Source organism: Crocodylus siamensis, chromosome 4 (assembly GCF_052110815.1).
Source record: "Crocodylus siamensis isolate JL-2025a chromosome 4, ASM5211081v1, whole genome shotgun sequence".
Lineage (NCBI taxonomy): Eukaryota > Metazoa > Chordata > Crocodylia > Crocodylidae > Crocodylus > Crocodylus siamensis.
The window spans coordinates 138,049,042-138,074,805 of NC_143398.1; the positions used below are offsets into that span (position 1 = coordinate 138,049,042).

Consider the following 25,764-nt stretch of genomic DNA (forward strand, 5'->3'; position numbering starts at 1 on the left):
GTAGTCCCTGAAAGCATTATATCCTAGGAGCTCTGAAAAAAATCAGGTTTCAGGCACTTAACATTGAATATTCACTATGAGTTACTTGGCCTTAAATATGAAGTTTGGACAAGTTTGTGCAAGATTTTCTAGGTTTTTTTTTTTTTTTTTTACTATAAAAGCAAATTCTACCATCTGACATCATTTTGATAACCACATAGCCATTAGCATTAGAAGTTTCAGACTCACCATGTAGACTTTTGAACGTCTGTTGCAAGGTAAATGATAGCAGGAATAGGTGGATGTCCTCTGTGTGGATAAGCAATCGAGGGGGTTTTCAAAAACTGTTGTTGACAAAAGAGGAATGAGGACACTTGGAGATTTTGGGTTCTGTTCCAGGTTGTGACAGCAAGCATGTCCTAGTGGGCACAGATAAAACATAACCCCTTCTACACTCTACCTCCAAACTCTTCTCCATTCTGGCTTCTCTTGGCAGCTCCATTGTCCTCACCTAGCTAAAGCTACTTCTCAGCTCAGTCCCCACTCAACTTCCAGACTCCTTGGTTGGCTAGAATAGTTCCTTCTGTCCCTCATTCCTGTCTCCAGTCACCATCCCCCACCCCAAATCACAGTCCCTATTGCTACCAACTTGCCACACACTTCTTATCAAATTTCAGACCCTCTTTTTCCCCCCATCTTTCTCCTTAGCTCCCCATACCCCTTTCCCAGCATCAGGAAATTAGATGACAAATTTCTACTCTCTGGGCATGTGCAAACTGCTTTTCAAAAGGTTTGCTACAAGACCAGGAACACACACATTCCTGAGACAAGTGTCATTTCCTCTGTCATATTTCAAGTCTCTTCTCCAGAACATGAGCACCCCAAAACTTCAAGGTAAGGCCCAAAAACAAACCAACCAACCAACCATTTTGGCTGAACTATACCAAAACAACTCAGCATGAAGCAGGTCCCTGGCACAGAAAACTCAAACACAGACAGCTGTTAAATAATTAAACGGGGCAAACACAATTTTGAAGTTGCAGACAACTGAAAATATGGTCTTAAAATGGGAGATTCTGTGTTCCAATGGACGGCAAGTGTCAAAAATGATGAAAGGACTCTGAAATAGCCTGGGCTATGTTATACTAAGACAGTGTTTATTAAAAGCCCACTGATCTGTAGCTTTCAGGTGGTAAGAAGGAGCTGACTGGATTAAGACCCCCTTGAGCCCAAACAAACATTTAATGTTCACAAGCTAAACAAGAATATCATATAAATTGGATTAAATTAGACTTAAAGGAGATTTACATACAACTAAGATTTTTTTTCACCATTGAAAAACTTGAAAGTGACACAGAGGAAATAAAATATACATGATTAACATAGGGATTTTATTCCATATGTACACAAGTTTCCAAACAAAGCCAGTTGGCACAATGGCCATCTAAGCAGGAAGTGTTAGACAGGAACTGTCTTTGCTGGTTTTGCTTCCGCCACATCAGCTTCCAACCAGCGAAATCTGCGGTAACGGCGCAGAACTTCAATTGCCTTTTCTTCTAACTGAGTTGGTTGAATGCCCAAGTCCTCCAACGCAAGATCAGGGAGCTTCTTGTCTGTTGTATGAAACTTTAAAAGAAAGCAATAAGAACAAGTTTGCCAGACAGAATAGACAGACCTATATCATTATTTAGCTATTACAGGAAATTGATCATTCATGTACTAAATATTACTGAGCTCTCCTTATTCTCTTAGGAAATAAACTGGTATGGATCACAGCACTGGAAACGAACTTCAGTGAGTCGCATGCAGTTTGCTACAATTGCCACAGTATCACTAAATCCTAAGAGATTCAGCTTTAGCCAGGTGGATCTTAATTTGCAAAATCCCCTTTAGCAAATGCTGCTGACATAAGATAGTTCCCCTAGGAAAGAATCATGTGGCATATCGCAGTATATCATGTGCCTTACCCACAAGAACTAAAATAATGCTGAACTTGCATTCACAAGAGCATATCTGGGTTGAAAGCTTTTCTCTTGCACTTTGACAGAGAAATAACATCAAACAACCAGTTTGGGACTTTTTATTGAGCTTACAGCCCTGTGCTCATTCTGTTACCGATATAATCTACTAGTATTTAGCTGCCGGGTTCCACCTCTAAGGGCTGATGAAAACCCGTGTCAAACCAAAGCTCCCCAGTGCTTTGGGTTCAAACCTAATTACTCAAGTACAGGGCTGTTAAGAGTATTCTATAACACCACTGGCTAACTGGCAGACTGCAGGCCACATGTGGCCCCCAAGGGGCTTATGTGCACCATCAGGGCTCCTAATCTAGGTGCCACTCTTCCCTTTTCCTCTTCCACTGCTACCAGAGTCTCTGAGCTTCCCCTCCCTCCTCCAGCTTCTGCTGCCTACCCTCAATGCTGAGGGAGCCTGTGCCTAGATGGCAAGTAGGAAGAGACTGTGCAGAGTAGAGGCACTGGTCCAGAACAGTAGGAATTGCCTGTAACATGGGAGGCCGTGCACTGCATCTGTGCAATGTGAGCTGGAGGGGGAAGGCGGGGGGGGGAAACACTGCTCTCTGCACTTCTGCTGGGGGCAGGCAGGCAAGGGCTCAGAGAACTCATGTGGCACATCACTGACTTATATGGCATGATGGCGGTTGAGGTACACATGGTCCCTGGCAGCTCAGAGGTTGAATGGCCCTGTTCTACCTCTTCCCAATATTTAATTTCCCAGATCATACCTGAGTTTGAACTTAAGGTCACAAACAAATAAAGACATTCTGTTAGTTTAGCGACTCTGGGGTTGATTAGCGCTAAAGCAAGGGCACCCCTGGGTATGACTGCTGCTCACAGCTAAATACATTAAAACCCTATTTAAGATCAGCATTTTTAACTCTGCTGTTCACCAACATGACCATAACACAGTATGCACCATTCACATTCACTTTATCTGCTGTAGCACTTCAGCCTCCCATCAACTGCACCACAGCTCTAAAACCCAGCATTAAAATGCACCTCCGCTCTTGCTCAGCCCCCTAATGCAGCAACTGCAGCATCAAACACTAATGAAGCTTGGCTGCTGCAGCTGCTCACCTCAAAACAGGAGAACAGATAAAGGCTAAATTTGGATAAACACCAATGCTGTAGGCATCCTGCTCTGGTGTGGCCACAAGGGCACCAGAAGTAATTTAACCAACTGAGCTCAAAGTGGCATGCCTCTGAGCTGAATGAATGCAGACTCTACAAACCAACATAGGGAAGCTTTTTTGAGGGGAAAAAGTCATTTGGAGTATGCTCTGGACTAGCTCATGAACAGAAGAGGTAAAGCTACACCTAAAGATATGAGAGTAGTTTCCAAAGAGGATAAGAAGCAGGTTTTTGTTTCACAGATGAAAGCAACTTTGTCAAGGTCACACAGTGAAAAGATCTCGGAAGAGGATCCTAGGCGTCTTATATCCTCCCCTCCCCACCCCCACAACCATTCCGCCTTTAATTAAGACAGATGCTAGCCAAAAATTGGAACCCACACATACAAAAGGTGTAAACACACAGTGGCTAACCTGCAAATGGAGTACCTTGGCTTTGGTTTATTAACGCTGGCTGAAAGCCATGCTTACAGCTGCAACAAGTTTAAAGCAATAGCCACTTGACCAACCCCATCTCTTTTAGAGGTGTTTTTTGAATGCAAAGCAATATTTTGCTTATGGGCCAGAATATCTTGGATTTCAATGTTAAGTTAGAATTTCGGTCATGCCCAATGCTGAAAGAGTTCACCCTGAGTTCTTATGTTCAGATGGTGCTGTGTTTAAGTCAACGGTCCTCTCCCACTATAAAAGACTTTTTTTTTTTTAAAGCATCTGCAACGTATTGCAGAAAAGACTGATATAAGTTTAAGTATGATGCAAGAAAGAATATAAAAATAAGGAAAACAAAAGCTCAGTTGCTGCAACCAGGTGGATAAACCTCTAAAGCAGAAGTCAGCTGCACCCCACGTATCTATTTGGACTAGCCTTCCCATCCAGTCACACCCATCTCCGACACTCCTCCCACACTGCTTCCGGCAGATTGTAGCACCTTCCTTATGTTTTGAGACAGAAATGCCAACCCTGTTCATTCCTGTCCTCCCAGTTCAACAGCAATGTAAGCTACTCCTCAACCCACCTTCAGAAGTCTCAGCTTGCCCCTATTTCGCAACACATTCCTCTTGTTCCATGGGTTGCTAACAAATGTAACAAATAACGCTTTTAACACTTTCCTGAAGACAGTTTTCTCCAATGGACATGCCCCACACCTACCCGATCCACTTTGTCTCTTGTTATCCAGGGTTTAAATGGATTCATCTCAGAGAACCTGACAATTAAACTGTAAGCAAAAAGAGCAGTTTAAATGCAGGTATTATCATCCTATGCAGATGCACAAAAGAAAACACAAATGAACTTTTCAGACTTAATTTATCAATGAAATTAGCAAGAGTCTATCCTGCATTTAGCTTTTCTAACCAGGAACTCCACTTTAGACGGTTAAGAATGACAAGCAAGGGTCACTGTGTGGGAGTGAAGAAAGTTTTAAAAAAAACCACATGAGAAAATATTAAAATTAAATGCTAAAATATAACATTATATGTTTATCCTTGCTCAAAATCAAGTTTCTTTGCAACTTTTCTAAAAGCTGGTCCTGCAAACTGAACCAGTGCATGGAGACTTAAGCTGAGTCCTTTCTTTCATCAGTTATATGGTAATGATGCTTCTGCAGACCAATTTGCACCCATAGTTATCCCAAGTCAATCCCACTGTTTCCAAAGGGAGCAGAGAAAGGTTTGTTGCTGTAGAATGAGCTAACAGCACTTGACAGAGCTCAAGGGCAGGAAAGATTCCAGTTTACTCCCTCATGTCTCCATTGTGCTAAAAGTTAATTCACTTTGGTACTGAATGACTGACTAAACAAAGGGAGACTTCGCTTTGTTCTGATTTACCACAGAGGAGGCTATTCAATAATTATGCAGTGAACATGCAACGTAGAAAGTTACCTTAAAAGACAACCACAATCAAATGGACTCCATGAATGAATTTTTGGCAAAGCACAACAGTTATAATATCTCACAAGTGTTTAAGGAAAGTCAGTCTTCAATTCCACACATGGAGCCTATAACAGTATTTAACCAGTCACTCTTTACACTCCTATACTATAACAGTTGGGCCATCTAAGCAAAGGAAGGAATCTACTTACTGATAGATGGGACGTGGAAGTGGATAGGGATTATACGGTCTGTAAGTAAGCGCAAAAATATATTCTACCAGGTCATAAAGAAGGTATCGATGAGGCCTTAAAAAAGAGAAGTTGAGTAAATAGGTAAGGTAGGTGGTTTTATGCCTTTCTGCCTCTTACTGCAAGCATTTATGTAGATGATCCAATGTACCAAAATCTCATTTTCATCACTAATTTTAAGAGGACAGTATAAAAGCAAACATGATGATTGAAAGAAGATACTGTGTGGTTTGAAACAGAAAAAGGTGCGAGTTAAGTGAAAAGAACAAGCATCGAACAGAGCAAGATGATTCATACATTTCTTCACACATTTTATTAACAAAAGTAGCTTAGCAACACTGAACTAAACATAACCATCAGTGCAAAGCCATTGTCTTCAATAAACTTACCATGGGTAAAAATGGACCTAGTACAGTTTTCTGACGTTAGGACTGATTTGCGTTTGCTGAGCTAGATCCTATTCCATCCACTAGACTTCTACTCTATACTAAGCCATGTAAACACAACCCTGTTCCACCCTGCCTGAATCCCTGAAAATCTATTAATGCAAAAGATGAGGTAGTTCTTCTCTTCCCCTTACTGTTTCTGGGACTTCAGCCTTCAAGCGAAGATATAGGCTCATTACAAAAGCAAGTTCCTGGAGCAGCGTGAAGTAAGACTGAACTAAAGTACTTATGGTCAGATCCCATTCCATCTATTTGTTGCACCTAACTGCAAACTTATTCCACCCCCAAGTCCCTGAGAAAAAAAAAACCCATTCAATACACCTACTTTTATAATACTACCACCACCACCCTAGCTTTACAACTAGATCACAAGCAGCGATGAAGAGGACCAACCAATCTTTTGAATCAACTTTTTTGTCAGGTACTTAGGAACTTAAGTGTGATCCTATTCCACTCTGCTTAGCAGAGAGGAAGGGATCGGGGTCTTTACCTGCTTAACTGCCATTGAGAGGCCTAGCAAGTGAATAGGATCTGGCCCGCTGTGTCCTAAACCCCAGGGCTTTAATCAGCTGGCCTGGAAGGCAAAATACTCTCTCACAGGTCAGCAGTGTTCTGGGGCATCAACTGCTTATTAAAAGGCACCTCAGATATTGCTGGTTCTTGAACCTCCGAATTCTTTGCAGAAAAAATTTAACACCCTATCAAATTCCTGTCTCTGAAATCTGGGCACTGAACTTGTGGCATCCGACAGAAAGCCAAGATCTTAGACTTTGAAACTGTTAAAATATGTTTGGGGGGTTAGCTGACTGCTCTCTGAGTATATCAATTTGCTTGTATCTGGTAAGAAAGATGATATCCAAGCATACCTGAGCAAGTTTCTTGCACAGATCTATTCTACACTGTCCTTTCACAGCATCTGATGAAATGAACTTGGGTTCACAAAAGCCTGTACACGTGCGCATGCACACACACACACTTTCAATCTCTCTCATCCCATTTAGCTAATCTATAAAAGTATACATCTATCCTGCCTTCTGATTGACGTCAAACTAACATGGCTAACTACCTCTCTCTACCCAAGGATAGCCCACCACACTCAGCCAAATGACATGGACTACAATCAATCCATTAGGATTCTTTACCTGCCACTCCCACTGATTTCACCTGGATTTGTAGTCATGGCAACTGACATGGATTTCAAGCCAGTGGTTCCTGTACAATGCATTCTTATAAAGCCACATAAATTCTATGCTCTTGCTGCAGCAGATAAAATGCTAAATGTCAACAATTTGTGTCAAATTTGCCAGAATTCTATCATTACTTCTTACAAATAAATCAAGCTGTAAATCAAATTCTTCTTAAAGCTTTTTACCAAGCTTCCCACTTTCTAAATTAGTATCAGATTCAACCTGCATAAACCATATTCTATTTTGATGGCTTAAAAATCATTTGATCTAATACTGTAGATTTCTGGGTGAGGACATTAAAGTACACTACAGCTTCAGCACTTTTTTTCTTTACTGTTCCTTGCTTTTCCATTCTTCTCATTTACCTATTAAACATTTAGTTGCAGCAATGCCTATGAAATAATCAGACTAGGTCTTTACTGTATTAGGCACAATATAATCATGCAGGAAGTGACTACCTGAAGGGCCTATAGTTGAAAGAACAATACATAACAAACCAATGAGATAAACAATACAGACCAGAGTTGAGACGTAAGGAGCAAAGAAGAAAACAAGGTATTAAACAACAGGATGGACAAACTCTTTAGGTGTTCAGGAGCATTTATAACATCACTTGCCTGTCACAATTTAAACACACATCCCATAAAGTGAGGAAAGTATTAGAAAATATTTGTTTTTACAAGTTTAGCACTTTATTTCACAACATTGTTGAACAACTTGAAATAGTTGTCAGTTGCTTCTATAGGAGGTCTTGTGAAGCTTTAGTCAGTCAAAAGATCACAAGATGGCTTTCCTGTGCTTTTCCAAAAGTGACCTGAACTTCAGCTTCAAGAACTGCTTATTAAAAGGCACCTCAGATATTGCTGGTTCTTGAACCTCCGAATTCTTTGCAGAAAAAATTTGACACCCTATCAAATTCCTGCCTCTGAAATCTGGGCACTGAACTCATGGCATCTGACAGAAAGCCAAGATCTTAGACTTTGGAAGTGTTAAAATATGTTTGGGGGGTTAGCTGACTGCTCTCTGCATTCATCTAGAAAGCCTGTCATCTAGCTAGCTTACTCCCTCCCAAAGTTGGGTCAGTTGCTCCTACTGGGCCACAGTGCTGTAGTCCAACATATTTTTTCTAGTCTAATAGGACTTGTTGGCTAAAGCTGAAGTGCATGCAACAGAGCTTGCCCTCTTGATTACTCCCTGTACTTCCAATACCAAGGTAAAATCCCCTGTGTTCCTGCTGCCTGAGCAATCTTTCAAATCTGCTACTTTCTTGTGTCTATTGTGTCAATCTTCCTCTTGCACTACCATTTTGAAAAGTTAAGCATAATCTTCAGGTAGCATGACAGTTCAGGTTGGTTCCAGACAGACAGCCTGGCTGCTAGGACACTGTTGTTCTCGAATACCTGTGTTTGAGGGCTCAGCTGTAGCATCATGGAGAATGACATCATAAAATCAAAAGACTAACTCTCAGTGACCTATGCACATAACCTTGGAGAGCTTATATGGTAATAAATGTGATAAAGTAATGAATATGGCAAAGCAAAGAAGTCATAAATAGGCTTTTTAATTCCCAACCCTAGGCTGCTAATCATTTTTTTTAGAATGACATTGTGCAGCTTTTCAGGAGAGTGCTTTGTAAACCCACATACTCTTTTGTTTCATTTTCCCTTAAAACAGTAAACTGCACCAATCTCAACATATATTGTACTTAATTTTGTTCTAAGCCTCGTCAGCAATCTTATTTTTCCCTAGCATATTTCCACTTTTCCCACTAAACCACTGCCCAATTCGTTACCCTACTAGGCTCTCCCTGATGTTACTGTTAAATGCCAAACACAACCATAATCATTTAAAAATAAAGAGAAAATGAGCTATCACTACTTCATCAAGAAATTCAAAATGGAGCTGATAACCAACACATTTGTTAATTTTCAAGGAGGAATTCATAACTGACCAGGATTTGTAAATTTAAAGTGAGATGTTAAATTATACTTATTGCAGTGTTATTCAAGTATTTTAATTAAAATAATGTATAAAAGCTCCTATTTAAAGTTACTCCACTTCCTTTGAAAGACACCCTTGACAGTATACACAGATTATGTTATTTGGTCTGTATAATGAGAGTTAGTGATTATAAGAAATGCTGCCTGCATTAAGAGTACCATAAATCAGAAAGACAAGAGATAAAATCCACAAGATAACATGCTGAATCCTATTTGCCTGTATGCTATTAGCCTTTCTTCTCTCTCTGAAGTATTAAAACTGTGAGTTCTACATGGTAAAACCTCCCATTTCTCTATATGTTCATAATACCCGATACAAACAAAAAAACAAACTGGAATAAGAATGGGGGGGAGAGGGGAAGGGAGGCGGGAGCAGGCAAGAAAAAAAATTCAGCCATTTTATTATAAAATGGGGGTGGAACTTGCTCAGATTCAAACAGTATGCATAATGGGATGGATAAACAGAACTTTTATTTTCTTGGACATGTGCTGTCCAGTAAAAGATAACTGTAGTGCTGTTTTCAGTGCAACTAGAAACAGAAAAAATAACCTACCCGGTCAATGCGTATGTTTTTCCTTTAGAATCAGGATCCTTAATTGCATTAATAATTGCCTTGGCTACATCAACCACCTGCGAGAAATAAATGTGAGTTTGGGGAACAGTAAATTTAAAAAAGCAAATATGCATTTCCAACAATTGATCTGAAAGCAAGAGATTTTCTTTAATGAGCACTTACATATACAGGTTGCTTCTCTGTCTTCTTGCCAAAAGAAATAAGAGGCACACCACCAAAACTGCGCATGTCTAGTGAAGAAAATATATCTGTAGCTTTTCTGAATGGAATTAATTAATTTAACTGTAGGGCAAATAATTACATTTTGCTTCACAGCAAGTTAAAAAAAATCCAAAGTCTTCCTATTGCCTGGATCTACTCTTTAATACATGGCGCTTAGGTCAACTGATAAGCTCACAGCATACCTTCAGTTTTATGTTTGACTAGAGTAATAAATGTTATTACTGTTTGTTCTGATTAGCAGTGCAGAGCCCATGCAGCGTTGGGAGAGGGACATAGACTCACTTCCAACCTACACATCAGTAGCCAAATTCCTAAACTGGCTGCAAAATCTTAATTCTTGCTCATGCATAAGCCATAAATAAAACTCAGCTAAGATTCTCCAGTCCTGTACTGGTAATTAGGAATGCTCTGGCCATACAGAGCCTGTAAACTGAACTGGCTCTCTCTCAGAAACTCCAGATGAGAACAGAAAGTCTTAAAAGCATAATGTCATTTTAACAGCTAGAAACTCTGAATATTTTTCCAGATGCATACAGGCCATCATTATAAATAAACAGGTGCAGTTTTATTAGTTGCCATAAATCATGTTAGCATGAAAAAATGCAGAAAAGTTTTAATACAAATGTACCAATTCTTTTTAAGAGAGATATGGCTCCCTTCTTCCTTCTTGGTCCCCCTAGGGGCAGTTATACAGAACACATAGTTTTACTGTAAGAATGCATACTTGCATAATAATTCAAAAATCGGTCTTCTCTTCCAAACATCTCAGAGGGCTTCATAATGATGGCATCTGGAAATTCCTCCCTCACTACCATTTCTCCAACAGCCTGTTAATAAACCAACAGGAACAAAATGACACAATGTCTCATGAATTAAACCCACTCTAAGCAGCCTGGAGTGATATACAGTGTTGTTACTTCATAACATGGCATTCCTTCACAACATTCCAGCTGCTAACTTCTGACATTATGCTACAATGCTATTTCATTTAGTCACTGGCCATGATGAATGACATCAATGCACAGTTCTCAGGGCAAGTCACAAAAGCACAACAGGCAGTTTATTACTAAATTCAAAAGTAAATCACAGAGCTTACATCTTCATTGGCAATAAAACAAATATCTACAGCTACACAGTTAAAGTTTCAATTTTCTGCCATCCACTACTGTTTAAGACCAAGTTCTGAAACAAGTCAGGGGACTTAGGCCCCCATTAAACTATCCAAATAGTTGACAATTAACACACGCACACAGTTTAAATTCAGTTTCAGCGACCTGTCTTCAAACGTCTGACTGACCTATATAATAAGGCCAAACCATTGTACTTTGGTCCCGGGTTTTAAACTGTTGTAGTATTGTAAGAAAGGCCACAAAAAGCCTAGCAATTTAAAAAAAAAAAGAAAAGGAACCCTCAAGGTGGGACAGAAGTCATCGCAAAAGAAGGGAACAGAAAAAAATCAGTACCTCGTAATAAGGGAAAGAGATCAAGTTCTTCTATGGATAACTGTGTTATAAGAAAGAGAGCTTATAATTACTGAATTTACTGGAATACAAGACAGTTCCCCCCCACTTCACAAGGGGGGGCGGAATCCTTGTCTTGAATTCAAGTGAGGCATGGGAGGAGGGGCAAGCTGAAGCTGACTCTGGCCTCACCCAGGCTCAGTCAGAGCTACAGCCACTCCTCTGCCCCTACCACCTGCCCTTCACAGCCTCTGCCCCAGTTTCCCCCTCCCCACAACTGCAACAGGGGGCCCAAACACATGATTACTTTGGCTGCTGTCCTAGCCATGCAGCAGCAGTGGCAGCAGCTATGGCTCGGAGCTGGCATCACCACAACTGCTGCTGCATAGCCAGGCAGGGCCACAGCGACCATATGTTCCATGTCTCAGGACACTGGATAAGCAGAAGCTGGGAAAAGACAGGCAGCATAGAGGTTCAGGTGCTGGGGAGAGGTAGGAGATAGATAGAGGCAGTAGGGAGAAAGAAGTAAGGAGTCAAGCTACTTGACTCCCCTACCGTGTGGCTCTCTACCTCCTGCCCCACCCCCCACAGTGGGTCTGGGGGGACAAATTTAAGAAAACCCTCCAATAATTAGATTCAATGCATGAAAAATTATAACAAATTTATATTTTCCATTTCTGGAATCTAATTATTGGGAGGTCATCCTTCAATTCAAAGTCATCTTCAATTCACGTACATACAGTAAATTCAATGATACGATCAATGCAAGGCCACACTGTTGAAGTTCTTCCATCCTTCACTCCCCCCCCCACCTCCTTCAGGATGCCTACCAACTTCTCTGTTCTTGTGCTACACTACTCCCAACCTTTATGTCTGTTCCCAAATCCCAGCCTATTTTTGTTGATCAAACCTGTCCCTTTCTCTTTGTGACAGTAGTCGCGGAGATGAGGGATACTTGCAAAGGAAGTTATATTAGAAGTCTAATTCCTCTCATTTCTCCTTGGAACTCACATGAAGACCAAAGTAGATTTTTATATACGCATTAACTGCTACAGCAGGCCCTCATTCATTGGGTGGAAGCCACCCTTTAGGAATTTTCTGTTAAGGAACTGCCTCCCACTAGTTATATTTCAATGTTCTTCAAACAATAGGGATACACAGCTAACACTGGATACAAACAGTATGCCAGAAAACACAATTTAACAGAAGGATTCAGAAGTGGAAGACAATCAAATAGATGTTCTTCAAACAGATCTGACAAATGAAACTTTTCAGCCCTCTGAATAAATTATGTAAACAGACTTCAGACTTACTTTATTCCTAAGGTACTTGGAAGGACTGTTCATGTCAGCATTCAGGTGAGAGATATGAATAAACTTTTCTACACCAGCTTCCCTGCTTATCCGGGCAATATCTCTAGGAATATTTACATATATGTCTTCAAAACTGAAGTTTCTAAAATTTAAAAAAAAAAAAAGTGTGACATTACTTTAAGATGCTCAAAACCAGCCACACGTGTTATATGGCTCACTGTTGAGCATTTCCTGACCACGTTGCAGAAGCCTGTTACACTACTATTAATCAAAAAACATCTTTAACTAAGCAACTGTCAGTAGATTAAAAACATAGAATGCAGCTCAGACGTGGCAAGACAGTACAGTAAAGGCAAACATACCATGTAGTCTTCCTTTCACTATAGTTAGACTAATGCACAGCTTGAAAAATACATTTAACACACAACAGGCTACAACAATCCTGAAACTTTCTCCAAGTGAGCACTATCCATTTCAGCAGAAGATAAACTTCCCTTTAAAAACATGTTTCTAGCCCCTTTTGGAAAGCTACCTTTCAATTAAGTGTGTAAATCTTTTGAAAGCCATCTAACTCCAGTGCCTTCACTGCTGCCCAGTTTTCTGCAAACTGTAGCATTGGAGAAGGTGTAGTAAAAACTGACATCTGTTTAAAATCTGTGGGCAGCACCCAACCTGGCAAGAACAGTCAGATTCATTAAGCTACTACTCAGGAAAATCTGAGCAGCTTCAGAGACAGGCTTGACACTATTCACTGAGAAGCAGAACAAACTGAGGCAAGGTTTCAAATTTATCAAATGCCTATTGACTAAGCAAGACAGGAGCACCTTTGCCAATTCTTGCAAGACAGGCTGATGCACTATAATCTAGCAGAGGTATAGGTTGTAACCATGTTGGTTTAAGGACACAGGCAGACAAGGTTCTTTGGGTAAATCTCAAGTCTTTTATTAGACCAACTAAAATAGTTGTAAAAATTCTTCTTTGCAAGCTTTTGGGTACAAACACCTGTTGTTAGGCTGAGGAAGCATCTGTAGTTGGTTTGTGCAAGAACTCCAGCAGCCTCCCAGTTATACAAAAGCTGAAAAAGGAAAGATTTGACTTCTTATTCTAAGAGGCTATTGGTAGAAGCACTCAGACCTTCCATTTACATCTGTCTCTGGATGCCAGACATCTTGGTCAAATGCCTCTCTCTTCCCGTTTGCTAGAACTCTACAGATCATTGAAAAACAACACCATCAAAAAGTTACTTTCAAACAATCTAGACGTAATCTGGTGCTGGACAATTCTAGGAAATTATACTTGCCCTACTCATTAAAAAAACAACAACACAAGGATGAACATTATGTCTTTGGGAACTAATGAGCATGCAAACAACATGGATATGCAGGTAAGACTGGATACAAACAGTATGCCAGAAAACACAATTTAACACAAAGATTCAGAAGGGAGAGTCAAATAGATTTTAAAGTCATTATGATAGTCAGTCTGACCTCACGTACAACCCACGCCATAGAACATTACCAGGCAGGCTCCTACATCAATCCCAATTTTTCAGCTAAAAGCATGTGAGCTATTCATTAATTGTAACAGTCAGGGCCAGGGCCCCACTGATTTAAAAAATAAAATATTAAATAATATGGACCCTATTAAATGCCTCGAATGAGAGATAAATGTTCTTTGAAGCAAGTAGACAGTAGACTTAAACAGCATAAAGGGCTAAAATGATTTTTTTTGCAGAAAAAAAGGAGAGTGAGACAGTGCCTTTATAAACTAAACGTGACAGTCAACTTAGTGCATTAGGCATGTCCCTCAAAAGCTACACAGCAGGTCTGTCTAGAGCAGAAGCAGGCAAAGTCCAGCCCACAGTGGATAGGGCTCATGGTAGACTCCATTTCCCAGCAGCCCCTACCACGTCATTCTGCCATTTTGTCCACCACTGACCTAGAGTCAAAAGTAACTAGGAGTAGATAATTGCCAGTCTGGAAGGCCATGTCCTGGGGTCTCCATGACCAGCCACTGTCCAGATCTGCCATTTTGTCCACCACTGACAAAGGAATAGGAAAAACCTGATCAGAACTTATGCTAGGCCAAAATTTAACTCTGGATCAGAGCAGCATTTTTAATTTGAATACCCAGCTCTCCATCTGCTGCAAGTCCTATGAACACTCTTGAACTACAAATGTTAATCTACGCTTACTGTCTTAAGTGCCACAAGTGCCAACATATATTAGGATTTTGAAAGAAAGGGTATCAAGCTCACCTAGCCCCATGAGCCAGAGAAGTGGCATGGGACTGATTTGTGGGCCCGTAACAGGACAGGACACCATGGGGGCTGTGATGCCTCCTAGTGGCCATGCAGTTCCTACCCAGGTCAGTCTCTAAGATACCATCCCTTTACTTCTCATCTGCTATGCCTTGTTCTTATTAAGAGTTTGAAGAGGGAAGCTGCCCACAAGTGTTAGAGCAAGTCCTAATCCGTTCTCACCACTGGACCTCCTCTCTCTCTCTGACTCTGCTGATCATAACAATCTCTCCCATTAGGTGGCCCTCCTGGCCCACATGCCTCAAGGCACCCATGGCCCTATAGGCTAATCACAGCCTCTGAACCTCCCATACAGCCATGCTCATCCCTCGCAGGTGTTTCCAGTCATCACTTAGCTTGCCCCAAACCACGACGCCACCTCAAGCCTCCAGTCTCCTGCAAGGGCCTCAGCCTTTTTGGCTTCCCCCCACCTTCCTCTAGGTGACACTTTTCTGCCTACTCACTACACCAGGTCTGGCTTCTTGGGCTCCAGCCCTTGTCCCCCACTTCCTGGGCTCTTATCTCTGCCCCTCCTAGGCTCTGGGTTCCCTGGCCCTATTTGCCTTTCACAGGCTCTTGTCAGGATTTGGGCTCCTGGCCCCAGTTTGCCACTCCGCTCTGCGCTGTGGGCTCTCTAGCCCTATCTCAGCCCCTCCTGGGCTATGCTGAAGTTTGCATCCTGCTCTGGTAAAGCCAGAGCCCCATGTGCCACACTGGCACTCTGGAACCTCTACATTTCCCCTTTTTAGTCCCACACAGTCCAGCAATTTAAACTATAAACAAAATTATAAGCTTTCCAGCTATACCACAAACTACCCCACTCCGGTCATATTCCCCTGCCCTACTTGCAGGACCCCTGTATGTTCAGGAGGCCTCCAGGCAGTCCTCTGTAGCCTCTCAGCTTAGGAGCTCTTTCCCTTCTGGCTTGCAGGGCCAGACTGACTGCTCTGGCTCAGCCCTAGGCCTGTATCTCCTAGGACCTAACCTTTTCTGGGCAGGTGACCTCCCCAGCTTCCCACAGGCACTTTCTGATTAAGCTTGTTGGCTTGATCCCATGGTAGCTTACTGCTGCTGCTGCCTAGGTGCTACAGGAGTGTATTGTCTCCCTTCCCAAATTCAAACTTACTGGACTATTGCAAGGTAACCCACTCTGCAATAAGCCCTTCTAGCCTATGCTTTTCCCCCTGGCTGACAATTTTCTTTGTAATTAGCTCCTGTTATCTGAGAAGGAAGTAGCACCAGGAAGAGCTTTCGCACTCTGTTACAGGGCCTAATTGGGCCAACAGACCAGCCCCCACAGCCTGAAATCAACATGTGCCCCAGACCAGCCCTGCAAACAGTATGCGTTGGCCCCTATACGCACCACACAAGGCCAGGGCACGCAAAGAATATGTGGCCTGTCTATGGGCCCAATCCAAACCATTCCTGGACCCAGCACACAGGGGTGGTGTAGCACAGTGCCAGTCTGTTAGCCCACTCCAGTATGTGACCTGGATGTACTATGCAGTGCGCAGGGCCAGGGCTTGTGCCAGTGCATGCTATGAACACTACATATGGCATGCAGGGCCTGGCCAAGAACCACAAACAGCACTGTGGGCCAGAAGATAGGTTTCTGCAAGCAATATCTGGCCAAAAGGCCTTATTTTTCAGTAAACGTGTCCCTCTGGAGTAAAGGTCTCTCTCAGTAACACAACTCATGTACCTTTAACTATGGAAAGAACATTCAGTGTACCACAGCTTATCCTCAAGAGCCCTGCTAACTATTTGAAGAAACAGAAGAACTGTTACATAAAAGACTGCAGTCTTTTTTTTTTTTTAAATATAGATGGGTAAAATAATACCATAGTAATCATGTATTGCATATGTGCTGCTACAATCCCCAATACCTGTTAGGAATCTATCCAAACAGAGACAAAGAAGAAAATTACTTTGTTTCCCAATCTCTTCCAACAAGATTAATGACCACATTGCTGTTTTCCACGGCTCTTTGGATAGTGTCTTTGTCCTTGCAGTCCCATTCCTGTAATCAGAGCATGAAAGTGGGAAAGAGATGAAACAGCATACAAATGCACATTAATTAAAGAAAGCATTCTTGTTCATCTTCCATGCAGAATTTAAACAACCACAGATCTCACTTAATGAATTCTTAATAGACTGCCGAGAATAAACCAAATGTAATACCACTACTAAAGCCAAAGCCAAAAGACTTACCAAGAACACGATTTGTCCCAGGTCACCCATTGGGCGAAGATACATGAGGTAATATGGATCACAGCGATAGGGTAGGATTATGTGGGATCCAATACGGCCTAAATGTTCCAAAAAAAAGTTTGATTTTTTTCATACAATTACATAACTTCAAAGAGGTACTGTTGTGAATGCATCGCACCTCTTGTTTCAACTCAAGTTGGAACAATAAACAAACAAAATTTCTCAGGAGCTAGTAGTAGCATAAAGATAAGTTTATCAATGGCCAGTTATAAAAATTATAGCTGGTGTGAATTTATTATAGGTCACCTCTTTGTTTAGATTTACAGAAGTCACTGACTGCAAGAGAAAAAAAACTGGGCAATCATTTACCATGCATGGCTTATTTGCTATAATCATACTATTAACTAGCAGTTAATCATACTATTAACTAGCAGTTGTACCTAAGGATATTTATGACTTGCACAATGGTCAATTCATATTTCCTAAAAACTAAGAGGAATATTGCTTGAAAATGTAAATCAGAAGGGACAATTTTAAAATGGTTCCTGTTTAAATGAAAATTAAAGCATATTACTTCAAAAAAATACCTGCAAATAATATACATACACACACACAATGGGTGAAAACGGCCATCACCTGACATCTCATTTGTGTCATAAAAAAGTTTTATGGAGACACAAATGGTGAGCTAATGAATAGATGTTGCTACCCTTTGTCGCATCATGTCAAAGGAAAATCAGTGATGCAACACAGAGTAATAATAGATTCCGCTGCTTTATTGTGACAGACGTCTATTAAGAGCAGCCTGAGCAACTTATATTCTCCAGCCATTCTGGGTACAGAATCAGGGGTGTTTTTCTGTAAGCAGGGAAGTTAGGGTTCCCTGCTCAACCAGGCTCATACCCCCCCTGATTTCAAGAGCAAGTCTGGCTTAGTAGGGAACATCCCTTCCCCAGTCAGCTAGACCATTCTGCCAGGATTGCAGGGGGACAGGTCTAGCTGAGTGGGGAAGGCAAGGAAATCACACTGCTCCTTGTCCCACACTGTCAAGGCCAGGAGAGGGGTGATTTAAAGTTTAGCCAAATGAAGCAGATCAGCTGTTCTGCAACACATCATGGCACTGCTGATCCACTTCATTAGGAAATATCTATTTCTAGCCCTTAAGGATAACACTGAAAGCATAAGAATTATGGGTGCACTGATAGAGATTTTGGGGGTTGATACCAACAGCTGATATTTAAAGAGGCATATCGGTTGACGCTGATCCGATTTCCAATACAGCTGCCTCCAGCTAGTAAGTCCGGTGTGGTGGAAGGGGAGGAAGGAGGGAAGGAGAGTTTGGGAAGGGGGCAGATCAAGGCCCCTTACAGTGAGGGATGGGGCAGGGGCAGCCTGCACCCAGGGAGGGCATGGGGGGTGCAACGTGTGCACCCTGCATCTGTGTGGGGCTGGCAGCAACTGCAGGGTGGAGTTGGAGTCAGCGCTGTGTGGAACTATTCTTGCCGGGGGCTGGGCTTGGAGCGGGCTCTGGTGGCGCTGGGAGGAGGCTGCAGCCACCCTAAATTTTGCTTGGGCTCCGCTCCCAGCCCCCCACCACCATAGCCACAGCTTTTCCCAGCACTTGGGTGGAAGTGGGGCATTCATCCGGCGCTGTGCCAGGCAACAGCGCAGGGCTGGGAGTGGAGCTGCAGTGAAATCTAAGGTGGCTGCAGCCTCCTCCTAGCACCGCCAGAGCCGCTTCGCGCCCAGCCCCTAGCGCGAAGAGCCCCATGCGGTGCCGACTCCACCCTGCAGCTGTTGCCTGCCCTGTGCCACGCAGATCTGGGGGCACATGCCCCCCCCACTCCTGCAGGGTGCAAGCAGTAGTGGAAGCTGTCCCCACCCCACAAGCCATGACTCCATCCCACACCCACCCTGCCTGGGCAGCGCCTGCCCCTGCCCCCTCCCTCACTGTGGGGGACATTGATCTGGCCCCCCCCTTTCCAATTTACCAGCTGAAGGCAGCTCTCCACACTTCTGGCTCTGCTCCGTGCTGAAGCTGCGCGCAGCACAGACGTTTATTGGCCAAATTATTGGATGCATTGGACTGACATCCAATATATACAATTTTCTTTATATCAGTACCGATCTGATATCAGACTGATATATCAGTGTACCTCTAATAAGAACTGATCATAAGCTCCACCTAATCTTTGAACTCACAATTCTCCTCCAGCCATTATTCCTATTAACTTTAAAATGTCTTGGAATTCTTCTGTACCTCCTTGCTCATAACCAGAGGTCTTGTGAAAACAAACAAGTTCTCACTAACTGTCATATAGTTATAGAGAAGTAGGGCTGGAAGAGACCTCCAGAAGTCATCTAGTCCCACCCCCTGCCTGAGGAAGGATCAGCCCTACCCTAATTATCCCATATATTAAACACTAGAAACAATCCTGCACTGTTCCATTCTTAAGTTCCAATGCTCAGATTTCTATTTTAACTGTGCAGGCTTAAACATGTCCCTAATTTGGATGTGTGTCTGCACTTGCGACAGTTATTCATGAGAACATTACCTAGGCGGTTGACAATGTATCGCCCCAGAAACCCTGTGGCCCCAAAGACTGTAGCCACAATTCCACTAACAGAGGAACGGCCGCTTCTTCCATGAGGGAGCACAGCATAATGCACATGGTGGTGCTGCTGCAGGACAGGTGATGCGGATGCAGATAATGCAGAAACCCTAGAACCTGAAACATATAAAGACAGAGAGCAGATAAACACACTTCAAGAGGTATTACTTGAGAGATGCAGTTGACGCTAAGCTGGCTTTTAAGTGATAGCTTTTTTTGAGGGTAATAAAATGCAACATTTACAAAGAAACTAACCCCCGTTCAAGTTTCCCATGCTTTACCTCACGTCAAGACAAAATATTTCAGGGAAGTTAGGAATAGTCAGAAAAGAAGTGGGTTTGGAAGCAGAGAGAAAGTTGCAGGGGAATAAAATAAGTGTAGCAAAGCTCATGCTAAGATAGGCAAAAAAGGGGTTAACAGAGGGATATTCAAGGTACTACTATAAACAGAAAAGGCAATTCTGGTAGGGACCCAGAAGAGAATGTTTTTCCCTCCTAATCTACAGCGAACCAGCAGACCCACTATGTTGCTACCCTGCTTAGGAAAGATTTTCCAAATTAACTCTTTTTGTCCCCTGTGCTTGTTTTTTTCCTTCCTGGAATAGGATAGTAAGAAATTAATCAACTGCACGCAAGTCACAGTGACAGGCTGTACATTTGTTGAGGCTAGCACAAACAAACCATCAGAAACTGTCAACATGCAGATTCAAGATACACAAGCAAGATCCTTACAAATATTCACAAAGCTACTTCATTATCTTTTAAATTCTTCCTTAGAATTCTTTTCCTATTCTTCCCACAAAAAGACTGACAATAGCTTAGTCACTCTGACACTGATACCACTGCTCACCACATTGACCAATACAGTCTCATACATGAGACTAAGTGGGGGAAGTACAAGGAAACACCTGTTGTTTCTTGTCTTCATATTTTGCGTGTAAGATCTGAGACATGGACTACTTTTTGTTCTGCAGTTGTACGTTACCTACAACAGCAAATAGGACTCTCAAGTACTAGCACTATACAAACACTAAAAGAATACAACAACCAAATCAAAATCCAATTAGGAAGCACTGAGTCAAATTGAAGCTCTCTTCCTATTAGCTGATGGGAAGAGATGTCTCTCAACCCACATTTCCTTTCCTCCAGAACCTCTTGGGGGGACTGGAGGGCTCAGAGGCGAGTGCAGAGGGGAATGACTGCATCTCTTTCAGCTCTATTTTAGGTATTTTCAGAGTTCATCTATTGCCCATGTTTGCTTAACTTTCTGAAGCAGCACAGGAGAAAATGGATTTTGACAGTATTACTGCTGCCCAAAGTATTATAATGGCATTTAAACTTCCTCTCACTGCTGTTTGGCTGAGCCACAAGTGCTCCGCCTGCAAATACGGGAAGACCGGCTCACATTCAGAACACTATGTAGCCCCTACCTTTGCAACTTTAAGGGCTAAAAACCAAGGCTTGATTTCAAAAGTACTAAGCCCGTGAAATTCCAGCTGAGGTCACTAGGAGCAACAGTTTGTTCAGCAGTTTCTAAGAAAACATACACACTGTAGAACTCTCTAGTGTTATGCTTTCCCTCTCATCAGGGAAAGTCTTTTAAGTGCCACCAAAAATTAGATTTTCTAAGCCCTTCTTAAAGTACCTCACAAACACTTACCCAAGTTAAACTTCATAAAACTGCAACAAACCTTAAGAACCTAAAAGTGCGTGTTCTCTAACTAGATGAACAGAAAGCATTCAACTCTCCAAACTGCAAGAGAACTACTGATGAGATGTATACAACTAACTTGAAGACACATGGCTCCTGATTTTTGTCAACAACAAGCTTTTGCAAATTAGTTGTAAAGAAGTAGGGCTGAAAGGGAGCTGCAGAGGTCTAGTCCAACCTTCTGCCCAAGGCAGGATCATGCCTATCTAAACCATCCCATACAACCATCATCTAAATTCTACGTAAGAGTCCCATCAACCTAGGCCTAACACCAAAACCTACCTCAGGTAAAGCAGGGGAACCACAGCAGCCAATGTCTGGCTTCTATAAAATGATGTCAATATGCATGCAAGAGGTCCTGGGTACAGGACCACGCCCCCAGCTACAGAGGAATGCAAAAACCCCCACAGTCCGTAACAATCTGACCATGGGGAAAAATTTCTTCCTGAGAGAAAATACAAGAATTGATCTAAACCTGAGTGGAGGGGCAAGACCCTCTAGTCAGGAACCTCCAGCTTTGGTCCCAGCAGAAGCATTGGTACAGCCCAGTCAAAGTCCCCAGTCTACACTAGAAAATTTATACTTCCACTATACTGATAGCTGAAGTATAGACAACTGCTTGCTGTATACAACAGCATATATATATATCCAAGGCGGCAGGGGGAATAAAAATAAATGATTTTTTTAAAGTTAAAAATAACCCAATTTTTTTTTATTGAAATCATTTTTTTTTTACTTAATCATATTATTTTTGTTAACATGCTTTTTATAAAAAATAAACCTATGTATAGCTTTAATTTAAGATATGTTCAAGTTCAAAGATATCATGACAGAATAGAAATTATAACTTCTATTATGTATTTGAGACGATATATTCATGTAATCTTTGTAGAAAAGTTTTATAAATAGGTCACAACAGGGCATGGGTTCTATTAGGGTCCAGCCTTATAGGGTTCTCAGAGGCTCCTCTATAGATTAGTAGAGATTAAAGAAACCCACTCTACCCAATGGGACTCAGTGCTTAGTCTAGAAGACCCTATTAAGCATCTCCGCAATGCTTCGTTTCACTTCTCAAACTGTGGATTTGTCTCTCCAAAGATAACATCCGTGTTAACAGCAGTATGTGGAGATGAGACACACCAGACCCAATTACCTACCCATCAGCCCTCTTGTCTCTTTGCAAGTTTGTATACATAGAGGCAAGCCCTTATACCTCTCTCTAAAAGTGCAAACTTTCAAGAAGTTAAATGAATAGAGAATGTCAAGCAACAACAATGCACTTTTGCAAAAAGCAATGATATAATTGAGGCTTCCTGACCAGTGATTTAAATCACAATTTAAATTGACTTGATTTAAATCAAATCCACCTGACAAGGAGGGAAGAGACTATTTATAAAATAACTAATACCTAGGCTAAAAACAGACCCAGCGGTTGAGGCGGACTGACTGAGCTCACTAACTAGGGTTACCATCTTTAGGTTTTCCTGGACATGTCCCCTTTTGGTGTTTTCCACCCCCATCTCCATCCAGGTGTTTTTTTTTAATATCAGTAAATGCCTGGGATTTTGCTCTGCCTCTGGTTTCCCAGTACTTCCTGGCTTGTCCCAGCTTGGGGCTTGGGCAATTGGAGGCAAGAGTGATCAGCAGGAATCCTGGTTTTCTTTGATAAAAACAATCACAAATTCTCTGACAAAAAAAAAAAATAATCACAAGTTCTCTGATAAAAACCCCAAAAATCCATTAAAATTAAAAGCCCCCTGCAGCCCCCCCCCCCAGCCCTACTGGTGGCCCTCATATATCCCCTGAACAACCCCTGAGTCCTGCTGGTACCCCTCACTTGCCCCCAAAGTCATCCCAACCCTGCAGGTGCCCCTCATTGCCCCCATAACAGGTCCCGCCCTGCTCGTGCCTCTTGCCCCCACCCACAGCCCCTGACCCCCGGCCCTGCTGGACAAGGTCCCCAGCTGCCAGGACTATGAGGTCAGGGACCCAAGTCTGCAGCTCTGTCCCCAACATCAGGCAGCTGCAGCAGAAGCAGCATAAAGCTGACTCCCCCACTCCTGCTGCCAGCTTGGGTGGGGGTGGGGCCAGCTCCTGGCCCCCCCAGCCATGACCCACACCCCCTCTGCCCTGCCAGAGGGACCCCCAGACCCCTGCACTTACCTCAGGCACCAAAAGCAAAGAGTGAAGCTGAGCTGAACAGAGCTGTAGATGTGTGACAGCCTCAGGCCCTGCCCTTCCCCCTCCCCCTCGGGGCAGGGCTGGGGGCTTCCCGCCCTGTTTGCAAACAGCTCTTGTAGGCTGGAGCTCTACCAGCATGCAGAGCTCTTTGCAAAAGCAAGGAATCTGTAGGTTTCTCTGCTAAAAGGAGAAATCCACGATGGAAAACTAGGATCCCTGGTGATCAGGTGGATCTGTGCCCCCAGCCGCTACAGACAAGGTGTGTGGTGGTGAGGAGAAGAGTGATGCTTACCCCTCCAGCAGGGGAGGGGGGTAGGTTGGGGGGGGAGGACACCAGGTTACAGGGAGGGAGGTAGATGCAGTCAGGGGTGTAGGGCACCAGCAGGGACAGGGGTTGGAGCTGTAGGCTGGGAGTGAGGGGCGCCAGCAGGGCTCGGGAGCGAGCGGCAGGACGCGCTCGCGGGCTCCGAGAAGCTCCTGGACCCAGGCGGGCAAAATGACCCGGGACCGCCCCGCCTCCTACTGCGGGGCCCACCCAACCGCCCCGGGCGGCAGCGGCAAAGCGCGAGCCGGGCGACATCTCCGCCCCCACCTGCCGGACGGGCCCCGAGCCAGGCCAGAGGCCGCGGACACTCACCCGCCCTTGGGAGCGCCAGGAGGACACGGGGAGCCCGGGCGCAGCGAGCCAGGGCCGCCATCTTCTCCTCCCGCAAGCCTCCGCGGCCGATGGACACCGCGGGGGGACAAACTTAGCCAGAAGTCGGCAATACGGAAGTACCCGCTTTCCCCTTAGGGGACCACCCCCGAACTGCGCATGCACCGATCTCAGGGTGAAGGACGTTTTCATGACCCCGCAGCGTGGCCAATCCGAGCCCGGGAGCTGGGGGTTAGCTTGTGCGAGCTGGTTGCCATGGTTCCGAACGGCCCCGCCCCTCCACTCCCAGGACACGCCCCCCGGCCCTTCCCGCCTTGCGCCTTGCTCCTTGTTCCTCCCCGGTCCCTTCCTCACCACTAACCTTTGCGCGCTTTGCGGCTTTCGCAGTGGCTGGGACACGCCGGAGAGCCGTTGGACTCTCGTCAGAACTGCGCCTTCGCCAATACGCATGTAAATAACGGCGCGCTCGGCCCTGAGTAAAGAGCTGAGGTTAGGCTGCGATCATGGGGGCAAAATCCTTTCTGGATCACCCCAAGCCACTGCTTTCGGGACGGCTCTTCTGGAGAAGGCGGCCAGGACGGTGCCGGGCTCAAGCTGGGTTTTCACATGCCGGCCTGCCAGCCCCAGCCCTGGGTGCAATGGAGTGCCTCGAATAAGGAGCTGAGTTTGGGCCGGACTTGTGGGGTAAAACCCACTTCCGCTCACCACAAACCAAATGCCTCTATGCCCATGGGACTCTCCCAAAGAAGTCGGGGCAGGTCCTAGCCTGACCCTAAGCTTGGTTTTCACATGCCAGCCTGCAGTGTACAGTCTCCCAAATAAGGATCTGCTTTTGGGCTGGGATTATGGATGAAAACCCGTTCTGCATCACCTCCAACCATACATTTCTGCTACCAGGAGACTCTCCTGAAGAAGCCTGGCCAGGGCTGCTGCCTGATGCAAAGCTCCATTTTCACATGCCTGGCTGCCAACTGACACCCCTCCACCTGGGCCTGGGCTAGACATAGTCCCAAATAAGGAGCTGAGTTTCGGCTGGGATTATCTGGCAAAATCTTTTTCAGATCACTCCAAAACAAATGTTTCATCACCAGCAGACTGTCCTGAAGAAGTGTGGCCTGACCTAAAGCACAGCTTTCAAGTGCCGGCCTGCTAACTGGCAGCCCCACAGACCTGTGTGCTAGCTGCATTTCCATGACGAAGGAGCTGAGTTTGGGCTGGGATCCAAAACCCAGCTCCTTATTTGAGGCAATGTATTTTTTACACAGGCCTATCGGCACTCAAAAACTGAGCTTTGGGTACAGCAGGACTCTGCAGTTTTTTTAAGGAGAGTTCCCTGGTGGCAGAGATGTGTTGTGACCCAAAGCAGGTTTTCCCACATAATCCCAGCCCAAATGCAGCTCCTTACTGATGGCAATGTTTAGCACGCAGGCCCTGAGGGCTGGCACTTGGCAGGCTGGCACTTGAAAACCAAACTTCAGGTCAGGCAGTACATTTTTATTAGTAAACATATACTTCTGATGAAATTCTAACTCTTTAGCACATCTAATTTATTAATAACAATCTTGACTTGTGTAAAAATTAGCTTTGAAAAATGAAACAGGAACCAGGAATAAGGAACTGGGAATAAGGAACCAACTTCAGCCTCAC

General features: G+C 43.7%; 1 protein-coding gene across 1 annotated transcript; it reads right to left on the reverse strand.

The window, feature by feature from the left end:
• Positions 1-1,342: 1,342 nt before the first annotated feature.
• Positions 1,343-24,302, reverse strand: NDUFA9 (NADH:ubiquinone oxidoreductase subunit A9). The gene is made up of 11 exons (XM_090043888.1): positions 24,100-24,302; positions 19,515-19,688; positions 16,960-17,057; positions 16,677-16,768; positions 12,450-12,591; positions 10,401-10,503; positions 9,617-9,684; positions 9,434-9,510; positions 5,208-5,303; positions 4,277-4,343; positions 1,343-1,605 (listed from the first exon to the last, which is right to left on the reverse strand). Exons 1-11 carry the CDS (start codon positions 24,158-24,160, stop codon positions 1,438-1,440), a joined length of 1,146 nt encoding a protein of 381 aa, XP_089900014.1. The 5' UTR covers positions 24,161-24,302; the 3' UTR covers positions 1,343-1,437.
• Positions 24,303-25,764: the final 1,462 nt, after the last annotated feature.